General features: G+C 38.8%; 1 protein-coding gene across 2 annotated transcripts in view; it reads left to right on the forward strand.

Annotated features, from left to right (window-relative positions):
• The window catches only part of LOC136881199 (tRNA (uracil-5-)-methyltransferase homolog A), a 390,729-nt gene that overhangs the window by 222,717 nt on the left and 146,817 nt on the right, over positions 1-21,195 (forward strand). For both annotated transcript variants that reach the window (XM_067153905.2, XM_067153903.2), the window contains exon 6: positions 12,027-12,154. In XM_067153905.2, coding sequence (XP_067010006.2) covers positions 12,027-12,154 — 128 coding nt within the window. The remainder of the gene's footprint in view (positions 1-12,026; positions 12,155-21,195) is intronic.

Consider the following 21,195-nt stretch of genomic DNA (forward strand, 5'->3'; position numbering starts at 1 on the left):
AGAATGAGCTAGCTGGAAAATTTATAATGTCCAATAACGGACCATTTATATTGGTATTATAAATGTGCTCATTCAGGACAAATATTTCAGATTCCCTATGGGAATCAACATCTATATCATCTGATGGCCAAGCAGGCATCAATTTTTAGTGATGAGACAAAGTCTCTTAGTGCATTGGCACTGCCGGTGGCTCCAGTTAGCCTACGCAGTGGCCTCCACGGTATGCACTAGCCAGCGTATTGGTAGGTGTGCTAGGTACCAACTCATGAGCCCACCCTAGCACACGAGGGCGAAACGCTGGCAACCAAGAATGAGCTAGCTGGAAAATTTATAATGTCCAATAACGGACCATTTATATTGGTATTATGCCAACAATTGGTCGGATTTATCAACACCAATATTGAATTTGTTATAGTCTACTACTTCTGATGGTTTGGATTTCTCATGGCTCCCTCTTGCTGCAGGTACTTCAATCATGTCATCATGTGCAATGCTCAGCATATACACATCTTGAACATTTCGCCACCTTATTGCTAGAAGGTGTTCTTTCTGCAATGACATTTTTTCACCCTTTTTCAGTTTTTTCACGAACTCTGATTTTGGCATCCCTTTCCGATTTGGCATCACGGTGCCAGCTGCTTTAGTCTGACAGTCCCACAGATGGTCATAATTATACAGAATAAATCGACTACTTGAGAGATGCTGTTGCCTCACTACACTTTCATTCTAAATCTGTGGAGTCATATAATCTATCATTAAAACACACGCACATAAATTTGAGCTTATCTAACCGGAGCGAGCGTGGAATTCGTATGTCAGTAATTACGTAAGATCTAATTGAGCGCACGTGGCTGTGAAACATCGTCCCTAAGTTGCACCACCAACCACTATTGATCGACAACACCACCTAACAATAGTAAAGGAAATCAACAACACGTCAAAGCAAAAACTAATTTGATAACGTGAATAGCTTTCGAGTGTCTGAATTTCAAAATTGTGGTAGTAGTATTACTAACAGCGGCACTCAGGCGCACGCCGCGTGGCAGTAATATTACTACCGGCGGGTGCATAGTGTTAATCTATATTAATGACATTTCTTCTTATCTGAATGACTGTAACTACCACCTTTATGCTGACGATCTTCAGATATACTCTCACTTCAAATTCTCCGACACTGACAAAGCAATCCACCAAGTGAACTTGACTCTAAATTTAATTAGCTCGTATGCAAACGAGAACTGCCTATTAATTAATCCGAAGAAAACGCAAGCAATCATAATAGGACAATCTATACTTTTAAATACGCTAAACATCACACAACAGCCTACTCTCATGCTCACCGGGCGAGTTGGCCGTGCGCGTAGAGGCGCGCGGCTGTGAGCTTGCATCCGGGAGATAGTAGGTTCGAATCCCACCATCGGCAGCTCTGAAAATGGTTTTCCGTGGTTTCCCATTTTCACACCAGGCAAATGCTGGGGCTGTACCTTAATTAAGGCCACGGCCGCTTCCTTCCAAATCCTAGGCCTTTCCTATCCCATTGTCGCCATAAGACCTATCTGTGTCGGTGCGATGTAAAGCCCCTAGCAAAAAAAAAGGAAAAAAAAAAGAAAAAAACTCTCAAGCTCTGCGGTGAAGTTATACCTTTTTAGAAGTCTGTAAGAAACCTAGGCGTTGTCATGAATGACACATTAAACTGGAATGACCATATAACAAGTGTCTGCAGACAGGTATATGCATCTCTCCACTCCCTAAAAGTGAAACAATCCATTCTTCCACATAGCATGAAAATAAAACTTATTCAAACTCTCATTTTTCCAATAATTAATTACTGTGATGTTGTATTAACCGATGCAACTGTAGAACAAACTATGAAACTTCAATGGGAATGAACTCTTGCTTACGATTTATATTTTCTTTGAATTTAAGGACTCATATTTCCCCATATTATGAGAAGCTATCTTGGCTGAAAATCGATCAACTAAGAAATGTACATACGGCGACACTAATTTTTCTACTTTTGAACGAATCTACACCTGAATACCTATCCTCACATTTTAACTTCCTCTTATCTATACATGGACATAATACCAGATCGACTTCTACCCTTATGATACCGGTTAATCATTCATCTGTATACAGCCACTCTTTCCAAGTGTCTGGGGCAGGCTATGGAACACTACGTAATAGCACTTCAATAGTCTCATTTAAACGGTCTTTTTGAGAATTCCTCTTAAATGGAAATTCTAAGTTCTCATGGAGGGAATTAGATATTTTTCCACCAATAGAGTATATCAAAATCAGATCAAAAATTAGATGTATGGCTTTTCAGGCGTTTGCTCTATTAACCAGCGTTTTGTTTTAGGTCTGACACTAGACTCTTCAGAGTGGGATGTGTCAGACCCTACCCACTGACGCTGGGTGTGTGCAGGTGAACTTATCAGAAGCCTATTTAAGAGGCACAGTATGATAACTGCATACGGGAGATAAAACTCTACAATTCTCTCTACAATTGTTTTTTCAAGTCAACTGTTTTCCAAGAACTTAGCAGGAGTACAAGTACTCATTCAATTATACTGATTTGCGTCGTATATTTTTATATACGTACTTAACTTCCCGCAACCGTGACAAATTCTGGACCTTCAAAACATTCTCCACTCTACTTTGGCGTTCGACCGCAGCGCATGACCTTGAATGTGCCGCGCTGATCACCAGGAGCTGGCGGCTTTCTACTACAAATCTATTCGTCTGTGACTTCAAGTTATTTTTGATCTTCGTATATTAGTTGATAGTGTTGTGACTTTGTGCATGACAGAATGTGGTGTCGTGTCTTTGTGCCTATCAGAGTGTGAAACTGACCTCCAATATTCATAAACATTGTACATGTTTTTACGGCTGATGATGACCTGGACTAAGGTCGAAACCGGTCCAATTTAAATAGGATTGTGATTACTGCATTTCTTTCTTTTAAGTATTGAATAGGTTGAACCTCCTTTTCAATTATTTAATTTTTAACATCAATAATTTCAATATGGAACAATGAAATTTTTATCTTTAAATGCACAAGCTAACCAAGCTAAACAAAAAGCCTTCTCTTACATGGGCCTTAAGATCAAGATCGCTAAATTAGGAAAAGACATCGACTTCCTGAAACAATGCATATCCTACAATCTTACCCCCAAATTTCTTCAAAGTTGTACCAGAAAAAACATTTCTTCTCCTCACATGTTAAAAACCCAAAAAATAACCAACAAAATTTGGTTAAAAAACAAAATTCGTTTCTTATACAAGAAAAAATCATTTTTAAACAACAGATTATATGAAACACATCTAGAAATTGCTAATCTTCTCCCGAGTGCACAATGGAACCTCTTCCTAACTCAAGTAGACAATAAGTTATTTCATGTACTGTCAATCAAACAACAAACCCTAGAGAAAAAACTCAAAATTCTTAAGAACAACTCTTCTTCACATAATTTCCAGTTTAAGAACCGTAACACACCCTCCAAAACTATTGAACAATTCCATCCTCCCATCATAAATCTATCTAAAACAACTCTGAGTGATGATGAAAACTCAATTCTTTCGAAGGGCTTCAAACACAATTGGCCCAATCTCAACACTTTCAATGTAGCCACCAATTTAATTATTGAATCTGAAATAGCCATTAACAAAATGCCAACAGATGAACAAGATGAAATCAGATATGAAGTAAAAAGGAAACTTGAAAAAATCTTCATTAACAATAACAAAAACACTTCTCTTATTAATAATAATAATAATAATAATAATAATAATAATAATAATTTAATTAAAGATAATAAAACCATTTCAGATCTTAAAAAGAAAATCAATGACAATAATCTCATTATCACCAAATCTGATAGGGGCAACACTACTGTCATAATGGATAAAACTGACTACTTAGATAAAAACAAAAACTTTTTCAGTGACCCTTCTTTTTCTATAATAAAAAAAGACCCAACCACAAAAATCCAACGCCTACTCAAACATACTTTAAAAAACGCTTCCTTTCTCCTCACAGATCAAGAAAAAACTAAATTAATAAACATGAACCCTGGACTACCCACTGCCAAAGCCCTCCCTAAAATTCACAAAACTAACATTCCTATCCGTCCAATTATCAATTACAGACCCAGTCCCCTATACAACACTTCTAAATTCATCCAAACATTTTTACTAAAAAATTATCGATTTTTATCCAACAAATCTATCAAAAACACTTCTGATCTAATCAACAAATTAAAGAATTTTGAAATCCAACCAAATTTTTCTCTCCATTCTTTTGACATTGTCAACATGTACCCTAGTATTCCAATTCCAAAATTATTCCCCATTATAAACAACAACCTAAACAAATTCAGTAACCTAAGTAAACTTGAAATTCAAGACTTCGTGTCTATTTTAAAATTAGTTCTCAACAATAATTATTTTACCTTTGACAACACCATTTATCGACAAGATGGCTTGGCTATGGGCTCACCTGCTTCTGGCATTCTTGCTGAAATTTACCTCGACTTCTTAGAAAACACAAGTATTAATAATAATAATAATTTCTCCAACATCCTCTTTTGGGCGAGATATGTCGATGACACATTAGTAATATTAAATGAGGAATCAACCAACGCAGCCTCTACACCTCTTCATCTCAACAACTTAGACTCTAACATTAAATTCACCCTCGAATCAGAACACAACCAAACTCTTAATTTTCTAGACCTAACTATTACTAGACATCCTTCTTCTTTATCTTACAAAATTTTCAGAAAACCAACCCAAACAGCAACTACAATAAGACAAGATTCTTCGCACCCCCAAGCTCATAAACGTGCTACTTATAACAGCTTAATTTTTCGTGCTTTCAACACCCCTATGTCCAAAAAAGATTTAAATAATTAATTAAACACCATCCGCAACATTGCCAAATTTAATGGCTTTAACAACTCCTTCATTAACCGCATCATCAACAAATTCAAACACCGTCCAAAAACCACTTTATCTAAAGACACAATTAAACCAACTGCTTTTTCCACCTTCACTTTCACTCAGGATGCTTATAAAATAACTAATATTTTTAAAAAACATAATATGAAAATTTCTTTTAGAACTAACAATAGAAGTCTTGATATCTTACACAACTCTAAATCTCTAAATAAGTCTCATGCTTTTTCTAAATCTGGTGTATACAGATTTAATTGCAACAACTGCAATTCCTCCTACGTCGGACAAACTGGCCGCAACTTCAATATCAGGTACTCTGAACATGTCAACGCCATTAAATACAACAGATTCTCTGCCATAGGACAGCACATACAAGACTCCAAGCATAGTTTCACCAGTATTGACAATGACATAAATATACTTAAAATCATTAACAAAGGCCCCCTCTTAAACATTACTGAAAATTGCTTTATCCACCTTGACCAGTACTTCAACCCTAATTTCAATTTAAACGACATTTCTGAAAAACCCAATATCCTTTTTGACTTCCTAATTCTTCTTCTCAAAAATTCCAAATTCCAAAACCCCAATTCTATTTTCCATGCCTTACATAGTTCCCACCCACATTTTCTACCTCCAATAACCCACCCTCCTAACCCACCCTAAACTACCCCTCCTTCATTTCCCTATCGTATCCTTCCTCATTACCATCTAACTTCAATTTCTTTTATTCTTTCTCTTATTTCACTATCACTCTTCCTCGTTTAATTTATTGTTCCTTCTCTATTTTAAAAAAAAAAAACACGACCTTCCTTTCGGTTCTCCTCTTTCAAATTTTAACTCTTGTCTTGCGCCAACTTCGACTACTTCAATCATAACCTAAAAATTTTTCATTTAAAAAATAGCGCACTGTGCATATAAGTTTTCATTTGTTTTCCTATATTGCGCTTTTTACTACATTTTTTTCTTCTCTCTACAATTGTTTTTTCAAGTCAACTGTTTTCCAAGAACTTAGCAGGAGTACAAGTACTCATTCAATTATACTGATTTGCGTCGTATATTTTTATATACGTACTTAACTTCCCGCAACCGTGACAAATTCTGGACCTTCAAAACATTCTCCACTCTACTTTGGCGTTCGACCGCAGCGCATGACCTTGAATGTGCCGCGCTGATCACCAGGAGCTGGCGGCTTTCTACTACAAATCTATTCGTCTGCGACTTCAAGTTATTTTTGATCTTCGTATATTAGTTGATAGTGTTGTGACTTTGTGCATGACAGAATGTGGTGTCGTGTCTTTGTGCCTACAGAGTGTGAAACTGACCTCCAATATTCATAAACATTGTACATGTTTTTACGGCTGATGATGACCTGGACTAAGGTCGAAACCGGTCCCATTTAAATAGGAATGTGATTACTGCATTTCTTTCTTTTAAGTATTGAATAGGTTGAACCTCCTTTGCAATTATTTAATTTTTAACATGGTCAGTGTGACGAGTCCTTGCGGCCGATATTCCTGGTTGTCTAGATCGGGGTCACCATCTCACCATTAGATAACTCCTCAATTAAAGGTAATCCTGACCCGGCCGGGAATCGAACCCGTGCCCTCCGGATGAGAGGCGGGTAAGTTAGACCGCGAAACCACATTAATTACCGGTAATTAAATTGAAATAAGAAATAAAATGGTTCAACCTGTTCAATACAAGTAAATAAGAAATGTAGTGTTACATTCTTAAGAGTGGTACCGGTTTCGACCACCGATCTGGGTCATCATCAGCCGATTAAAAATACCAAAACAGTGCATAGGGAGACAAGAAATTAAAGGATAAGTCTTTCAAAAGCAGTTGAAGAGGCTTAGCACTGTGTTATTTTAAATCATAAAAGCCAGAAGAAGTTGAAGATCAGTCACTTATATGAAGCACAGCGCAAGCAATGTCCGGCACTGTGCTTTTAAATGCCGACGAAACTCGGTGAATAGCTTAATGATCAAGGCTGCTAATGCTTCAGTCTTAATATAATTGATGTATGTATCAATGTTAATAGGATCTAGTAGATTATATTAAATTGTATTACATATATTTTCACGACTGATGACCTTTGTAGTCGGATGTGATAAGACACAGTACTTTGGTGTTGTTGTATTGTACACCATGGCCTGCTGGCAGTGAGTGTTCAGTGACTGATGACCAATGACCTTTGTAGTCCTAAGAGTAATGCATACGTTTGTGGACAAAGTACTAAGGAACATGTATGAGAATTTACAAGATAATAGCATCAGATCTGTAATGCGTAGTAGATTTTGTGAAACTGAGAACATTTCATTTTTCTAAAATCATGCATATTTTTTAATATTTCCACTTCAACATACTCGTTTAAACTGCCCTGCAGCATAAGTCACACCCTCCTTCTTCCGTTTTGCAGCCTCCTTATTCATCTTTGTGACCTTCATCCTCCTTGCCTTTTCCTTCTCAGAGGACAATCGCTGACTTTCACACTTCCTGCCAGCATCAAGCTTAAGGACTGCCTGTTCTGTCACATGAGCAACTGAAGTTCTTTTGATGTCCAGCTTCAGGTCTATTGTTGCACTGCATCCCCTAATGAACTCTGCCACAGCATTACATACACAAATTTCAAGTCTCTTTCTGGATACCAAAGTTTCTTTTGGACACTTTCTCTGGATGCTTGAATGCAGACATTCATTCTGATTGTAGGTGGCACCACGGACACTTCGGGATAGTACTTCATCAGAGGCCAGCCTCTGATATACAGGTATAATTTTGCGTACTAATGGCTCAGAAAGCTTAACAGCCATTTTGTCATGACTCTGGGGTACCTTGCCTTCCGCTATGCTTTTGTTGTAGAAGCACCAAGAATCTAAGCCTTGGGCGCATTTCTTATCTTGGGGCTTACTGTCAGTTGACATGTAGTGGCAGAGAGTGGCATAGATAGCATTTTTCATGTTGGCAACATTAGGTGTGTTTTGTATAATAGTGTAACCTCCGTGATAAGTAAGGTTCCAAGTAATAGGAATATTAATGTTTGCTACCGTTGTGCATTCACATAGTTACACACTAACATGAGACATGATAATATGTACGAAATTAAAACTATAAGCACATTAAGTACAGAAAATAATAACAACAGGATAACCAACATGACGGCTAAGAAAGGATAACAGGAAAGCGGCTGGGAACCATATCCAGGCGGTGAAAGGTATTGGCAATGCTGAAGGAACGAAGTCAAATGTAATCCTAAACTTTACTTAACAAATTTAGATGAAAATTAAAATGTAAATAAACAACAAAATACACCATTAAAAATTGAAAACAGAAATCCAGCAGTAATTACAATTTACCCCAAGGGTAGCATTTAGTTATCTAATCTTATACCGGAACATCGCACACAACGTTCCGCTGTTCGTGCCGACACTTTTAAAATACATGAAACTGTCGGAAAGAAAGAAAAGGACGGTAACGTTACACTGTTATGAAGATGTACATGTATGAAAGAGAACAACATATAAAATAAATATCCTAGTGCAGGGCACCTTTAGGAGGCAACCCCCTCAAAAACACTTCTGAGAAAGGGTGCCCGTCCTAAATGTGAATACTCTAAGATGATACGGAATGACATAATACAATCATAAAGATACACGTAAGAAAAAAATACGTTTAAAAGATAATCTTGGTGCAGAGCACCTTCAGTAGGTAGCCCCCTCAAAAACACTTCTGAGAAAGAGTGCCCGTTCTAAAAGTGAATACTCCAAGATGAAGCGGGATAAACGAGACAGCCCCAAGGTGAAATTTACATATTATGATTACATCGAAAGGCGTTGAATATCTAATTTACAAAATCAACAAAAGAAATGGGAACTGTTTCTTAACATTCCTCTGATATGACTTGCCGGAAGGCTAAGTCATTTTACTGAAATGTTGGCAACTGAAGGAAAAAACGGGTAAGCTCCGGCAAAAGAAATTAAACGGAATACTACATTTGAAGATAACCTGAAAAATGAAAAACAACTAAGTGCTTACCTGTTGGAGGGGCCAAGAAGAACCAACTGCTGCAAAAGGCAACTTCTCCCTTCAGCGGTCACGATTCAAAGACACCTCGGAAGAGCTAGGCTCTAGCGAAGTGCTTCTCTCCGGAAATTAGGAAATCGTAAAACAACCAATGAGCGGCCGTTCTTTTTTCTTCACCCACCAATCACAATAAATTTTATAATGACCAATAGGGGCCCAGGAACAAAATCTGATAAAGCACATCGAGTAGCATCCAGAAACGTCGAAATTGATGCAATTTTATGAAACCGGAAACATCCCACGCCGATCTGGCGCGTGTAGTACAGTATGTACCAGAATTACCACGACAATCAAATAATCTTAAAACCATATTAAAATTAAATAATTCTAAAATTCATACACTGAAAATATAAACCAGCACATAAAATATTAATAAATACAAGATATAAAATTATCTTACTTGGACAGTTAGTGATGATTCCCCACACTCATTACGTTTCAAATTCTTCGCTAGTTCACACAACATGGAAGAGTGTACCAGAATATATTCATCATTTGTTGATTGTAATTTAGGCCTACTTTCAAAATCCAGTTTTTCAAATAAACCTAACTTTTCAGCACTCTTACAAATAATACCTGAACTTGCAAATAATACCTTCTTCATCAGCAGTGTTCTGGGAATTGATGGGTGCTTCAAGAGGTGAAGTCACAAGCACATGCTCATTACCAGCTTGGTCTGAAATACCAGCTCCCTTACCTGAAGATTTCCACCTAGCAGCAGCAAATTTCAAAGCTTTTCCAGTTTTCTTCTTGCTTTTGGATTTCGGCTTTGTCAGCGCAAAGTGACTAAATGCATTTTGTAATCACTAACTAATGCACTCACAGAAAGCAATACAGGTCACAAAAACTTCACAACCACAATAAATTACAAAAGAAGGTACATTTGTATCTTGATAACTTCTTTGTAAACAGATGTGGTACAGAAATCTGTAGTCATTACATATATTATAGAATAGCACTAGTTCATTTACTGGTAGTATAAGCAACTATAATCTCTCAAGAAATAAGAAAACAAAATCTAAATATATTGTTTCCTCATGTCGACCATATGAAATATGTATTTATTTATTTATTTACAAACATTTGAAGTATTTGTATAATTTACGTAGTGATAGTGTCGATATTCAACGCTAGATAGAAGCACAATGCACAGCCAGTAGTACAGCGCGCACTTCAAATGCAAGTTTCAAATTTATCCAATGAAAAATGCATAAATGCCTGTACAGTATAATGCTCTGTAAGCAACCAAGAGAAAGGGGTGCTTAAATGGCTGTGCGGCAGGCATTTAAATTGGCTTTAAAAATGGCGGAACATGGAAAATCATACTACTACTTGATCCGCAATGGTCAGTGGTTCAATAATATGAGTTAGTAAAAAAATCGAAATATTTGACAAAATATGCCTAAAACTCAGTCCCCGTGTCACTTAAATTTACATTTAGATACAAATACTGAACAGGTAAAGAGAATCGCCTCCAAACACAAAAACTGTCCATCGAGGCTTGTCGTTCAAAAACCCAAATGTAATTAATGTGTAAGTCTAGGGTGAAACTCTGATACCCAACATTAAAAGCTATTTACCATAGAAAGTTACATTATTAAAATACGGCCGAAGCACAAGAATAAATTTAAATTGAGTGAAAAACAATAATATAGTGCTTACCGTGGGATGCCGGCAACCCCAGAAGGCTGGAGTCCCGAGAGCGCGTCCGGGCGCAAAGGTGATAAGTATTCAAAAGATGTGGACAGTTGCCTTGCTCTCACGAAGAACCCAAAACCGGAAATCAAGCAATCACAAGTAGACCAATGAAAACACTGAATTTCCCCTGATCTCCGTATTCACCAACGGAAAAGGTCGTTTTTCCGACCAATGAAAATACACTTCCTTGCATGAGCAAGTTCTAGAGAGTTCCTTTGCAACCTATAGAACTTCGTAATAGAAATCTACACGTATTAATACAACCTGCCTCAAAAGTTATACCTTGAAGTCTTCACCTTACAGTTAACACCATGTTCGAGAAACAACAACTTTGACTTACAGGTCAAACAGACAACAACTATGGAAGTATCTGGAAACGTGGAAGGAGCCCTGATGAGGACAAGCCATTGGTACAACTACATGAAGTTTTAAATACCAAGATCTCTTTGAACACAATAAATAATCAATAAATAAATTTCTTGACCGGTCCAGAAAGATAGCATGGTAAACACAACATAATAAAGATATTCCTATATTGATAATTTTGACTGTCCCACCACAGGTGACATCTGCTAGCAGTGAGTTTCCATTGACTGATGGATGACCTTTATAGTCGGACTACCAGGCAAATGCTGGGGCTGTACCTTAATTAAGGCCACGGCCGCTTCCTTCCAACTCCTAGGCCTTTCCTAACCCATCGTCGCCATAAGACCTATCTGTGTCGGTGCGACGTAAAGCCCCTAGCAAAAAAATATATATATATATAGTCGGACGTGAAAAGACGCAGTCATTTGGTGTTGTGGTACTGTACGTCATGGCCTGTTAGCAGTTAGTGTTCAGTAACTGATTACCTTTGTAGTCTGACGTGATAAGACACAGTACTTTGGTGTTGATGTACTGTACGTCATGGCCTGCTAGCAGTGAGTATTCAGTGGCTGATAACCTTTGTAGTCTGACGTGATAAGACACAGTACTTTGGTGTTGTTGTACTGTACCTAATGGCCTGCTAGCTGTTAGTGTTCAGTGACTTATGACTTTTGTGTTTGTTCCAGTCGTGTGGCAGTGCTGCGTTTTGTAGTTCCTATGTACACTTGACTGCAGTTGCACATGATCTTGTATACACCTGCTGTTGAGAAAGTGCAGACCTTTACAGTTCCTGGACTTTCTTCGTTTGCCTGTGTATGCTGGGAAGTGGTGTATTGATGAACGTCCCTATGATAGACAAACGCATCACTCTCTGAACTGAAGGCTTCTTGTTTGTTTGTTTGTTTGTTTGTTTGTGTCAGGTATGAATGAAGAGACAGGCACACGGACAGTGGGATTTCGTCTTGGCAGCTATGTGGATGGCTTTGTTGGAGTTGCACCTGTTGATTGCCTATTGCATGTTCCACAGCGCATGAAGGATGTTGCCCGAGTAAGTACTTTCTCTTATAAACTATAGTTGTCAGTACACCCAAAACTACCTTAAACTGTTCCTGTGGTGGAGTAACATACATGCAAATGATTAAGTAAGAAAAAGAAAGGTACATGGGATAAAAGTTTCTTCTTTTAACGGGTAATATATTCAAATCGGGGCTGTTGGCATCCTAATCCTGACAGTCAAGACCTAAGAGCTGATATAGCGTTCATGAAATAGAAGGACTTGGCCATCCTTGGTCTTCAGCGAAAGAAAATGGAGGAGAGGGGATAGAATCTTGAAGGAAGAATACAGGCTGTTTTATAGTGGAGGACAGGATGCAGTAAACAGAGTTACAAATGACGTCCTGGAATATGTTTAGTAGGTGAAGAAAGTCAATGTTAGAATGTTCATAGCAAGGATACAGTTTGAGGCAGGCATATGCTCCACAAACTGGAAATAAAGAAGAGAATACAGCACAGTTCCTTGAAGAAGTCGAAAATTACTTAGTGGACAAAAAGGTACCGTAATTATTATGGGAGATTTGAACACATGAATAGGAGGAGAAAAGATTCTGGGGCCATGTGGATATAGCAACAAGAATCAAGAAGGGAATATGTCAATGGAATTCTGCCAGAGGAATTACTAATAATAGGAAACACACGGTTCAGGAAGAAAAATAGCCATAAGATTACTATGAATGAATGTTGAAATAGAAGAAGAAAAGCATTCATTGATTATTTATCAGTGGAAAAATGATATCTGGTGTTACAGCTATACCTGAGGTAGCCTTTGGGGGTGACAATAGAGCATTCATAGCAAAGTTGACAGTAAGCAAGATCACAGAACTACAAGAAAAAAGAGGGAGTAAGATAAGGGTCTGGAGATTGAAGGGAAAGGAGGTTCAGGAAAAAATTACAATAACTGATACCAAGGACAAATGTTAAACAGGAATGGAATAATTTTAAGAGTGTAGAAGGTTTTCAGAGAAAATGTGGCAGAACATTGGGAAAGGAGAGAGCATGTTGGAATGATAGAGTGAAAATAAAGCAAAGGAAAATAAGAAAACATGGAAGGAATAGAAAACACAGAAGACTGAAGAGAGTATAGCCAGATACATGGAAGCGAAGAGAGTTTGTCAAAAGTAGTAGCTGAAGAAAAATTGGGAATCATTCGTCCAAGAAGTAACGGAAGATTCAAACATGGGAAGAAATTATTAGTATTAATTATAAGAACCTGTAGGAATAAACATAGGGTTTGTGAAGAATAAGTAAGGAGTAATACTGACAAAACCAGAAGATATAATGAGCAGTTGAAAGGAATATTTCAGTGAACTGCTGATCGTGAAAACCAGACATGTTGAAAACTTTTAACATCCAGGCAGCAGGAAGAGAAGAAGGAATCAGACGTTACAAAGAGAGCGGTGGAATGGGCAGTTAAGAAGGTGAAGATGGGAAAAGCTGTGGGAGTATATGAAGCAGCCATAGAAATGATCGAGGCTGCAGAACCAGTGGGACTCCAGTGGAATTATTGAATACCCTATAATTCCAAATACCACCTGCCACCAAATAAGACCCCCCACCAAAGTTTTTAATTTCTGCAGATGTGTGAACGTAAAAGCTTTCCAGTCTGGTGAACACACAATTCAACATAAATTTTACACTATCGTCTGCGGCTTTAACTCATTTCCGAGTAATTAACTTCTTCCAATAAATTCACTTCTGTCTATTGTGCATGTACTTTCGATGGTTGAAGAGACCAATTCTAACATGGAATAAGTGTCCACACAAATTGCACAGAATTGTTGGAGGAGGGAGTGGTTGTGCTGCACGGAGTTTCCCTGCTTCTCTCCTGGCCTCTTCACATCTGTGTCATTCCCCTTCAAACAGATTGACAGCAGCATTGATGGTCCAGCGCCAAATTGTACGATCTTGAGCAAGCCTGTCCCAGGTTTGTTGATAGAGATCTGTCATCTTCATTGTGTGCTTAAGCTGGTCCTTGTAGCACCTCATGGGGGCTCCACAAGGTCTGGTGCTGGAACAAAGTTCACCATACAGGATTTGGTATGGAAATCTGGTATCACTCATCTGACGGAAATGGCCAATCCATCTAAGCTGATGACCAATGATGGACGATTCTATGCTCTTGGCATGCGCTTCCTCAAGAAGAGCAATGTTGGTGACATGGTCTTCCCTTTTGATCCTAAGGATGGATCAACGTTTCTGTAGGAGGAGGCACTCAAGCTTTTTTAAGTCACGTCTGTAAAGGATCCATGTTTTACAACCATTCAGCAATGTTGTGATGACAACAGCATGGTACACTATGAGTTTCGTCTTCACGGTCAGGTCTTTATTCATGAACACCTGGTGTGATAGTCATCCAAATGCTGCATGGGCAGAACCAATTGTCTTCTCCACATCTTGCTCACAGTTACAGTGCATAGATAGGATACCACTGAAGTAGGAAAAGTGGTCTACCTACTACAGTGGAGTATCGGAGATGTTGAAATGTGGAAGGGTTGTGCCAGGACCTTGGTCCTTTGAACATTAATGAGACCAAAACGATCACATGCACTCTTGTAGCAGTTGACTGACTGTTGCAATTCCTTAGGTGTGGATGTAGGTGATGCAGCATCATCTGCATACAGCATTTTGGTTACCTTTCTAACCTGGGTAAGCCTCCGGGAGCAACGTCTTGCTTGATTGAAAAGCCCTCCATCGAAACGATACCTTACCTCCAAACCTGGGTTTTTATAGAAGATTCTTGCAGCACAGCAGCCAAATATAATGGCAAATAGTGTTGGAGCAAGCACACACCCGTTTCAATCCGTGAGTAATAGAGATCCTATTCCGATGGCAAACCTATGCAGTCGTGTCATAGAGGGCTTGAATCAGATCAACAAAATACTGAGGACAACCTAAGTGTTTCAGTACCGCCCACATAGCAGGTCTTGGAGACTCAAATGCCTTTTCCATGTCGTATAAGACTAAAAAGAGAGGATTCTGTTGCTCTCTGCATTTTTTCGGAAGTTGCCTTGCACAGAAAATCACATCAGTTGTACCTCCAGAAGTTTGAAAACTTTTGTTTGATCTAAAACGGAAAGTGAAGGACCGACTGATGAAGTCAATCGACAGTCCAGTAGCTAACATGAAGTCAGCACCTAGGATGAGAGGAACGGCCAAAACTGGGACAACATTGAAGTTCCAGTCCCAAGAAAGGTTATGAATTTTCACGTGGGTTCGGATGCGTTTCACAGGAAATACGCGGCGACCATCCGCAGACACATAATTTTCCGTACAATCAGAATTACAAAGGTATTTTAATATCATATCATCGACAAAATATTGATTACATGTTATAATTCTCATGTTAGGTCCGTATTGAAATGTACGTAAATACAAAGTATGTTACAAGTGTTTATTTATATATCCACCTATTCAATACAGAGAGATCTTTTTAGAAATTAAATATTATTATAAAATGTTAAGGGACATGTTTCGCCCATATTAAGGGCATCATCAGCCTCAAACTCAAACCTGTATGGTGAAAAATCAGGATCCTGATTGCTCTTACAAGCCATACATACAAAATATTAGAATGTCCTTGGCTAAACTTCCAGTATCAAGCTGCATGTCATAAGTTCACATGAATATACTTTCCGGAGCGTTGAAAAACTTGTTGGGGTAGGGCAGTAAACAGCTCAGTCTTTATAATGAAACAGAAATGTGCCTCCTTGAAGATAAGAAAAAGCAAAGCTGATACACCGTTACAGATGTCAATATCGTATGTTGTGATAAGACAACAGATCTCTTAAATGGCTGTTCAGCTGCCTATAGTCTATTTAACTGGCTGAAGGAGTGAAAGTCGAATGTGTTATGATAAGATAACAGTCTTCCTTACGTAATTGTGGGAGCAAGGAAAAAGCATTCGGTTGTCTATAGATGTATTTATCTTATTTGAAGGACGAAAGTCGAAGGTTTATCGACGTTGAGCTCTATCAAGATATGCAATATGTTGTTAAAAGAACATCATCACTCAATCAATATTTGGAGATATTTATGTTTATTTCTTTCTAAACACCGAAGAATATACTGGTGTGTGTATATATATATATACTGGTAAAAAGCAAAGCAAAGTCATCTCCATACAGGCCATGAAGACCCTTGGAGGGGTGGAAGGTAAAGGCTTCCACTATTCATAACTTCGGCACGTGATGGGGTGGAGTGGTTAGCTCTATGCCCGGCCGCCTTTGCCGGCAAGAATTAACCTGGTATTCATTTTTTTGTGTAGGCTGAGTGAACCTCAGGGCCATATACACCTCCAGAAGTGGAAATCTGGTTTCTTAAATTTTATGACTTCCTGGCGGGGATTCGAACCCACGTCCTTCTGGGCAAACCGAGCACGCCTTTACCGCCTCAGCCAGGCAGCCCCTATTATACTGGTTATTTTTTTATCCGTGTCCGAAATCGCTACAATATATTTACAACTACTCTATTTACACTTTCTCTCACCAGTATTCAACTGTCGAGATGGCACATTCATTGGCTTCCACCAAATTCTTCATACTACATGGTTTAGGCAGATTTCTACAGGTGAGAAGGTGTCCATGATCTTGCTTTTCACCACACTCTCACAAATCTTGATCACCATACCCCCACCTTTTACATCGTGTCACTCCAGATCTTAATCTGTTAAGTGTCTTCCAATATCCGTACTGAAGATGATGTCCTGCAGCTGGCTTCTCTTTCACGTCCCATAATCCTACAGGCGACTTCCTTCTCCAGAGTTCCTTTCGCCGAAATTCGGCTGATGATGGGATTGACGTTGTTGTTTGTAGGAAGCTCTTCCTCGATTTCAATCTTGATGGGTGGGCGTGAAGTCCAAACATTGGATTTCTTGGATCTGTTTTTTGCTTCTTCTTCTCAATCTCTGCTGCAACTTTTCTCCTAACATCTGGAGGTGCTACTCCCATAAGCGGAAAGATCTTATTAACAGAAGTTGGTCGTAAGTAGCCTGTAACAATGCGACCTGTCTCATGGAGGGCAACATCCACTTGATTTGTATGAGCGGAATTCCTCCAGACTGGAGCAGTATACTCTGCAGCAGAGAAACACATGGCAAGGGCAGATGTAAGGAGGACGTTAGGCTGTGCTCCCCATGTTGTGTGTGTGTGTGTGTGAGTTTGCGAATGAGATTATTCCTGCTGCATACCTTCTGTTTGGTATCTATACAGTGCTGTTTGTAAGTTAGGGCACGGTCCAACTTTACACCTAGATATTTGGGTTGATCACAATGGTTTAATTTGTGTCCTTTCCAGGTTACATTCAACTCCTTTCTTGCTTCCTTGTTGCGCAGATGGAATGCACATACCTGAGTTTTCTCGGGATTGGGTTTCAGGTGGTTCTCATCATAGTAGACAGCTAGTTCTTCAAGAGCAGATGTCAGTTTTAATTCTACTTCTTCAAATGTCACTCCTTGAGCAGCAAGAGCTGTGTCATCTGCATAGATGAAAGCCCTTGTTCCGGTGTTAAGTGGCTGATCGTTGGTATAGATGTTATGTAATATTGGAGCCAACACACTTCCTTGGGGAAGGCCATTCTTTTGACATCTCCATCGGCTTTTCTTGTCCTTCAGAGTGACAAAAAACCGTCTGTTCTGGAGCAGGCATTGAATAAACTGAAATCAGAAATACGATTCAATATCATCCTCTCCAGAATTTTGAAAAGATGACAGAGAAGAGATACGGGTCTGAAGTTTTTGGGGTCATTTGGCTCTTTTCCTGGTTTCAGCAAGGCCACAACTTTAGCTTTGCGCCAGTTGTTTGGAATCAACATTCTAGTCACACACGCGTTCATCAGTTTCAAAACCCAGTTGATAGTTATGGGGCCACAATGTGTTTTATTTGCTCTGACACAGAGCTCGATAGCTGCAGTCGCTTAAGTGCGGCCAGTATCCAGTATTCGGGAGATAGTAGGTTCGAACCCCACTGTCGGCAGCCCTGAAGATGGTTTTCCGTGGTTTCCCATTTTCACACCAGGCAAATGCTGGGGCTGTACCTTAATTAAGGCCACGGCTGCTTCCTTCCCACTCCTAGCCCTTCCCTGTCCCATCGTCGCCATAAGACCTATCTGTGTCGGTGCGACGTAAAGCAACTAGCAAAAAAAAAAAAAAATTTGCTCTGATCTTATGTCATCCAGGCCGGCAGCTTTGTTATTTTTCATACATTGGATGGCAGTTCTCAGTTCTTCTTCCGTGAATGGTGTGCCAAGGTGGTCATTCTCCTCTTCATACCATTGGATTTTTATTTCTCTGGATCTTCTCGTGGTTTTGCCATTCAGTAATAGTTGATGGGCTATTTGATCAGGAGTAACTTTACTCAACTCACAGGGCGGGACTGTAGGATCTCCGTTATGATTTTTAAGTAATTTCCAGGCTTATCGACTTGAGCATTTCATATCCAAACTTTCAAGAAGGTTACACTATTTTTCTTTTCTTGATGTTGATATAGCTTCAAGGAGGTGCTCTCCTGTTTGTATTGTATCCTCTGCGAAGGGATCAATTTCAAATAGCTGTTCATATTTATTAAGGAGGGATTTTGAGTCCTTATCAAGTCCATTTATGTACATTGTTCTACAACCCCTAGGGATGTGTTTACGGGAGATGCTTTTTACTAATTCCACAAAATCTAGGTAATTTACTGGATCAGGCTTGATTTTTGCTACATCATCATCCAGATTTTGAGAGAAAGTATTCCACTGAGCTTTTTTGAAGTTGAACTGTCTTTTAAACATGACTTTCTCTGGTTTAACAACTGCCTGTACGGTACATGAAAGAGCTCGATGCTGTGTTCTTGGAAATGGATCTGCAATTTGTTTCTTGGTTTATTGAGCAATGTGTTCTGTGACAGAAATGTTGTCTGGGTTGTAACCTCGCCTCCATCGACCACTGTTAAAGGAATGGGGTAACTTGGGGTCATGTATTAGTTTAAGACCCATGCATTCGGCCCATTCTTCTAAATGTGTCAGTCTCTTTGTATCCCCAAGGCGTACTATGACAATTGAAATCACTGATGACTAACTTTGTTGGTTGAGAATGGAAATTGTAAGTTTCTGTAAATGTATATTGTTAATTTGGTGGCTTATAGATAGATGTGATAGTGCAGGATTTAATTTCAACGTCAGGATTTCAATGTCATCTACATAGGTCAAGTCTGCAGGTAAAATGTTGGTGCGCTGTTTAATGAAAACTCCACTCCCATTTTGTTCATTAGGTCTTTCCAGAAAAAGTTTCGTTCCGTTCACCTTTGGTCGGCGATCATTTGACCCTCTGTGTCTCCTGAACCAGTAGGATATCAGAATTATGTTTTGTGCAAATGTCAGATAATAAGGCTTCCTTCTCTGGTGAAATTCCCTCTATATTAATTGAGATTGTTACTAAAGCTGGCATTGAAAAATGCCGTTTGTAGTTCATAATAACTAATAAGTTAGTGTTTCGGTGATGGAAGAATCAGCCGCTGAGGATTCCTCAACATTGCCCAGGGTACGCCCGATTGTCTTTACAATCTTCGTGCAGGCATCTTCCGTGTACCCCTTTATACTGGTAATATTGTTAAAATTAGAGAGTTCCTGTAGATGTTTTATATATATAAAATATGACTACATTGCTCAGAATTGAAATAGAATGGTATTTCTGCATCGGTCGTGTCCACATTAAAAAGGAAATGCACTTTTTAATTTTCCGTAATGTCTGTCCAGCCATCTGTCTGTCTGTCTGTCTGTATGTACGTACACGCATCACGAGAAAACGGCTGAAGAGAATTTAATGAAAATCGGTATGTAAAGGCGGGCAATAAGGTCTATGCTATAAATAATTTCATTCACCCAAGTTAAAATGGGCATTTAGGGGAAGGTGCCTAAAATTTAATTTTCTTTTTTGTTATTGATCCTAGTGAAAAGTGCCACATAACAAGAGTTATTGAAAATACAATTTCCGATTATACTCTATATAACACTAATCAGAAAGATAAAATGGAAGGGGTCTGACACTTCCAAAAACAAAGGTATCAGTCTACAAAAGACAGTGGCCACGAAGGACTCCTTGAGTTGTCCAAGGGAGGTCGGATAGGATAGATGAAAGTGAGGAGCCTGGCACAAGTAAGTGGAAGCAATGCTAAGGGAAATTGTGAAGACATTTATAAAAATGAGAAAATACTGTAAACGAATGGATCGCTTGAATAAGAAGACAAGAGGGAGTCGTGAAAGAAAGGAGGATGCCCTAATATCACAGAGTTGGAAGAAAATTAAATATGAAGGCCTACAACATAAATTTGATCAACAATAACATTACATTGACCGTTGTTTGTTGTGATGTGCTTTGTGTTTTCTGCTGCCAGTCATCTCCGATAGATGGGATTACTGCTGCATACCAAGTATAACAGCGGGAAGTAGCTGTCTTTAGCATGCCATTCCTCTGGTTCATACATTTTCTGATAATACTGGTACGTAAACACACTGGTTCATCATAGCATTCCAGTTATTCAAGCCCTTCTGTGAGGCATTGATTGGAATGAACAGTGTGCAGATTTAATGGAATAAAGGCAGAAGATTGTCCATGGCTGTCTGTAGCCTGGTCATTCCAGCTCTGGAAATTTGGACTGCTCATTAAAAGTGAGGAAATGTGTGGCTTTTCATTGTGGAAGCATTGCTTTTAATCGTGACATTCCTTCTGACTACGTTGACTTCAGTTAGGAAAAAGCACAGTCTTTCTAAGAATTTCGTAGCATAGCACTGGTACATTAGCTAGTTTATTGATAAATTATAATCTAAAAATCATCTCGAATGGTGAAAAGGGTGCATCATTTCAGATAATTTACTACAGATCAGAATATCCTAACCCGCATTCCAGACCTTTAAGTCAGAGATTACTTCCTGTGGGATTCATTAAGGATTAATGTAAAAAGTGTGGATGATGTCCAGATGTCTTTATAGTGTGGTGTTCGTTGTAAAGGCTAATTTTAGACCACGGTTTCGTTTTTGAAAATATTAGCTACTTTGTATGCA

This window comes from Anabrus simplex, chromosome 9, assembly GCF_040414725.1.
Source record: "Anabrus simplex isolate iqAnaSimp1 chromosome 9, ASM4041472v1, whole genome shotgun sequence".
Lineage (NCBI taxonomy): Eukaryota > Metazoa > Arthropoda > Insecta > Orthoptera > Tettigoniidae > Anabrus > Anabrus simplex.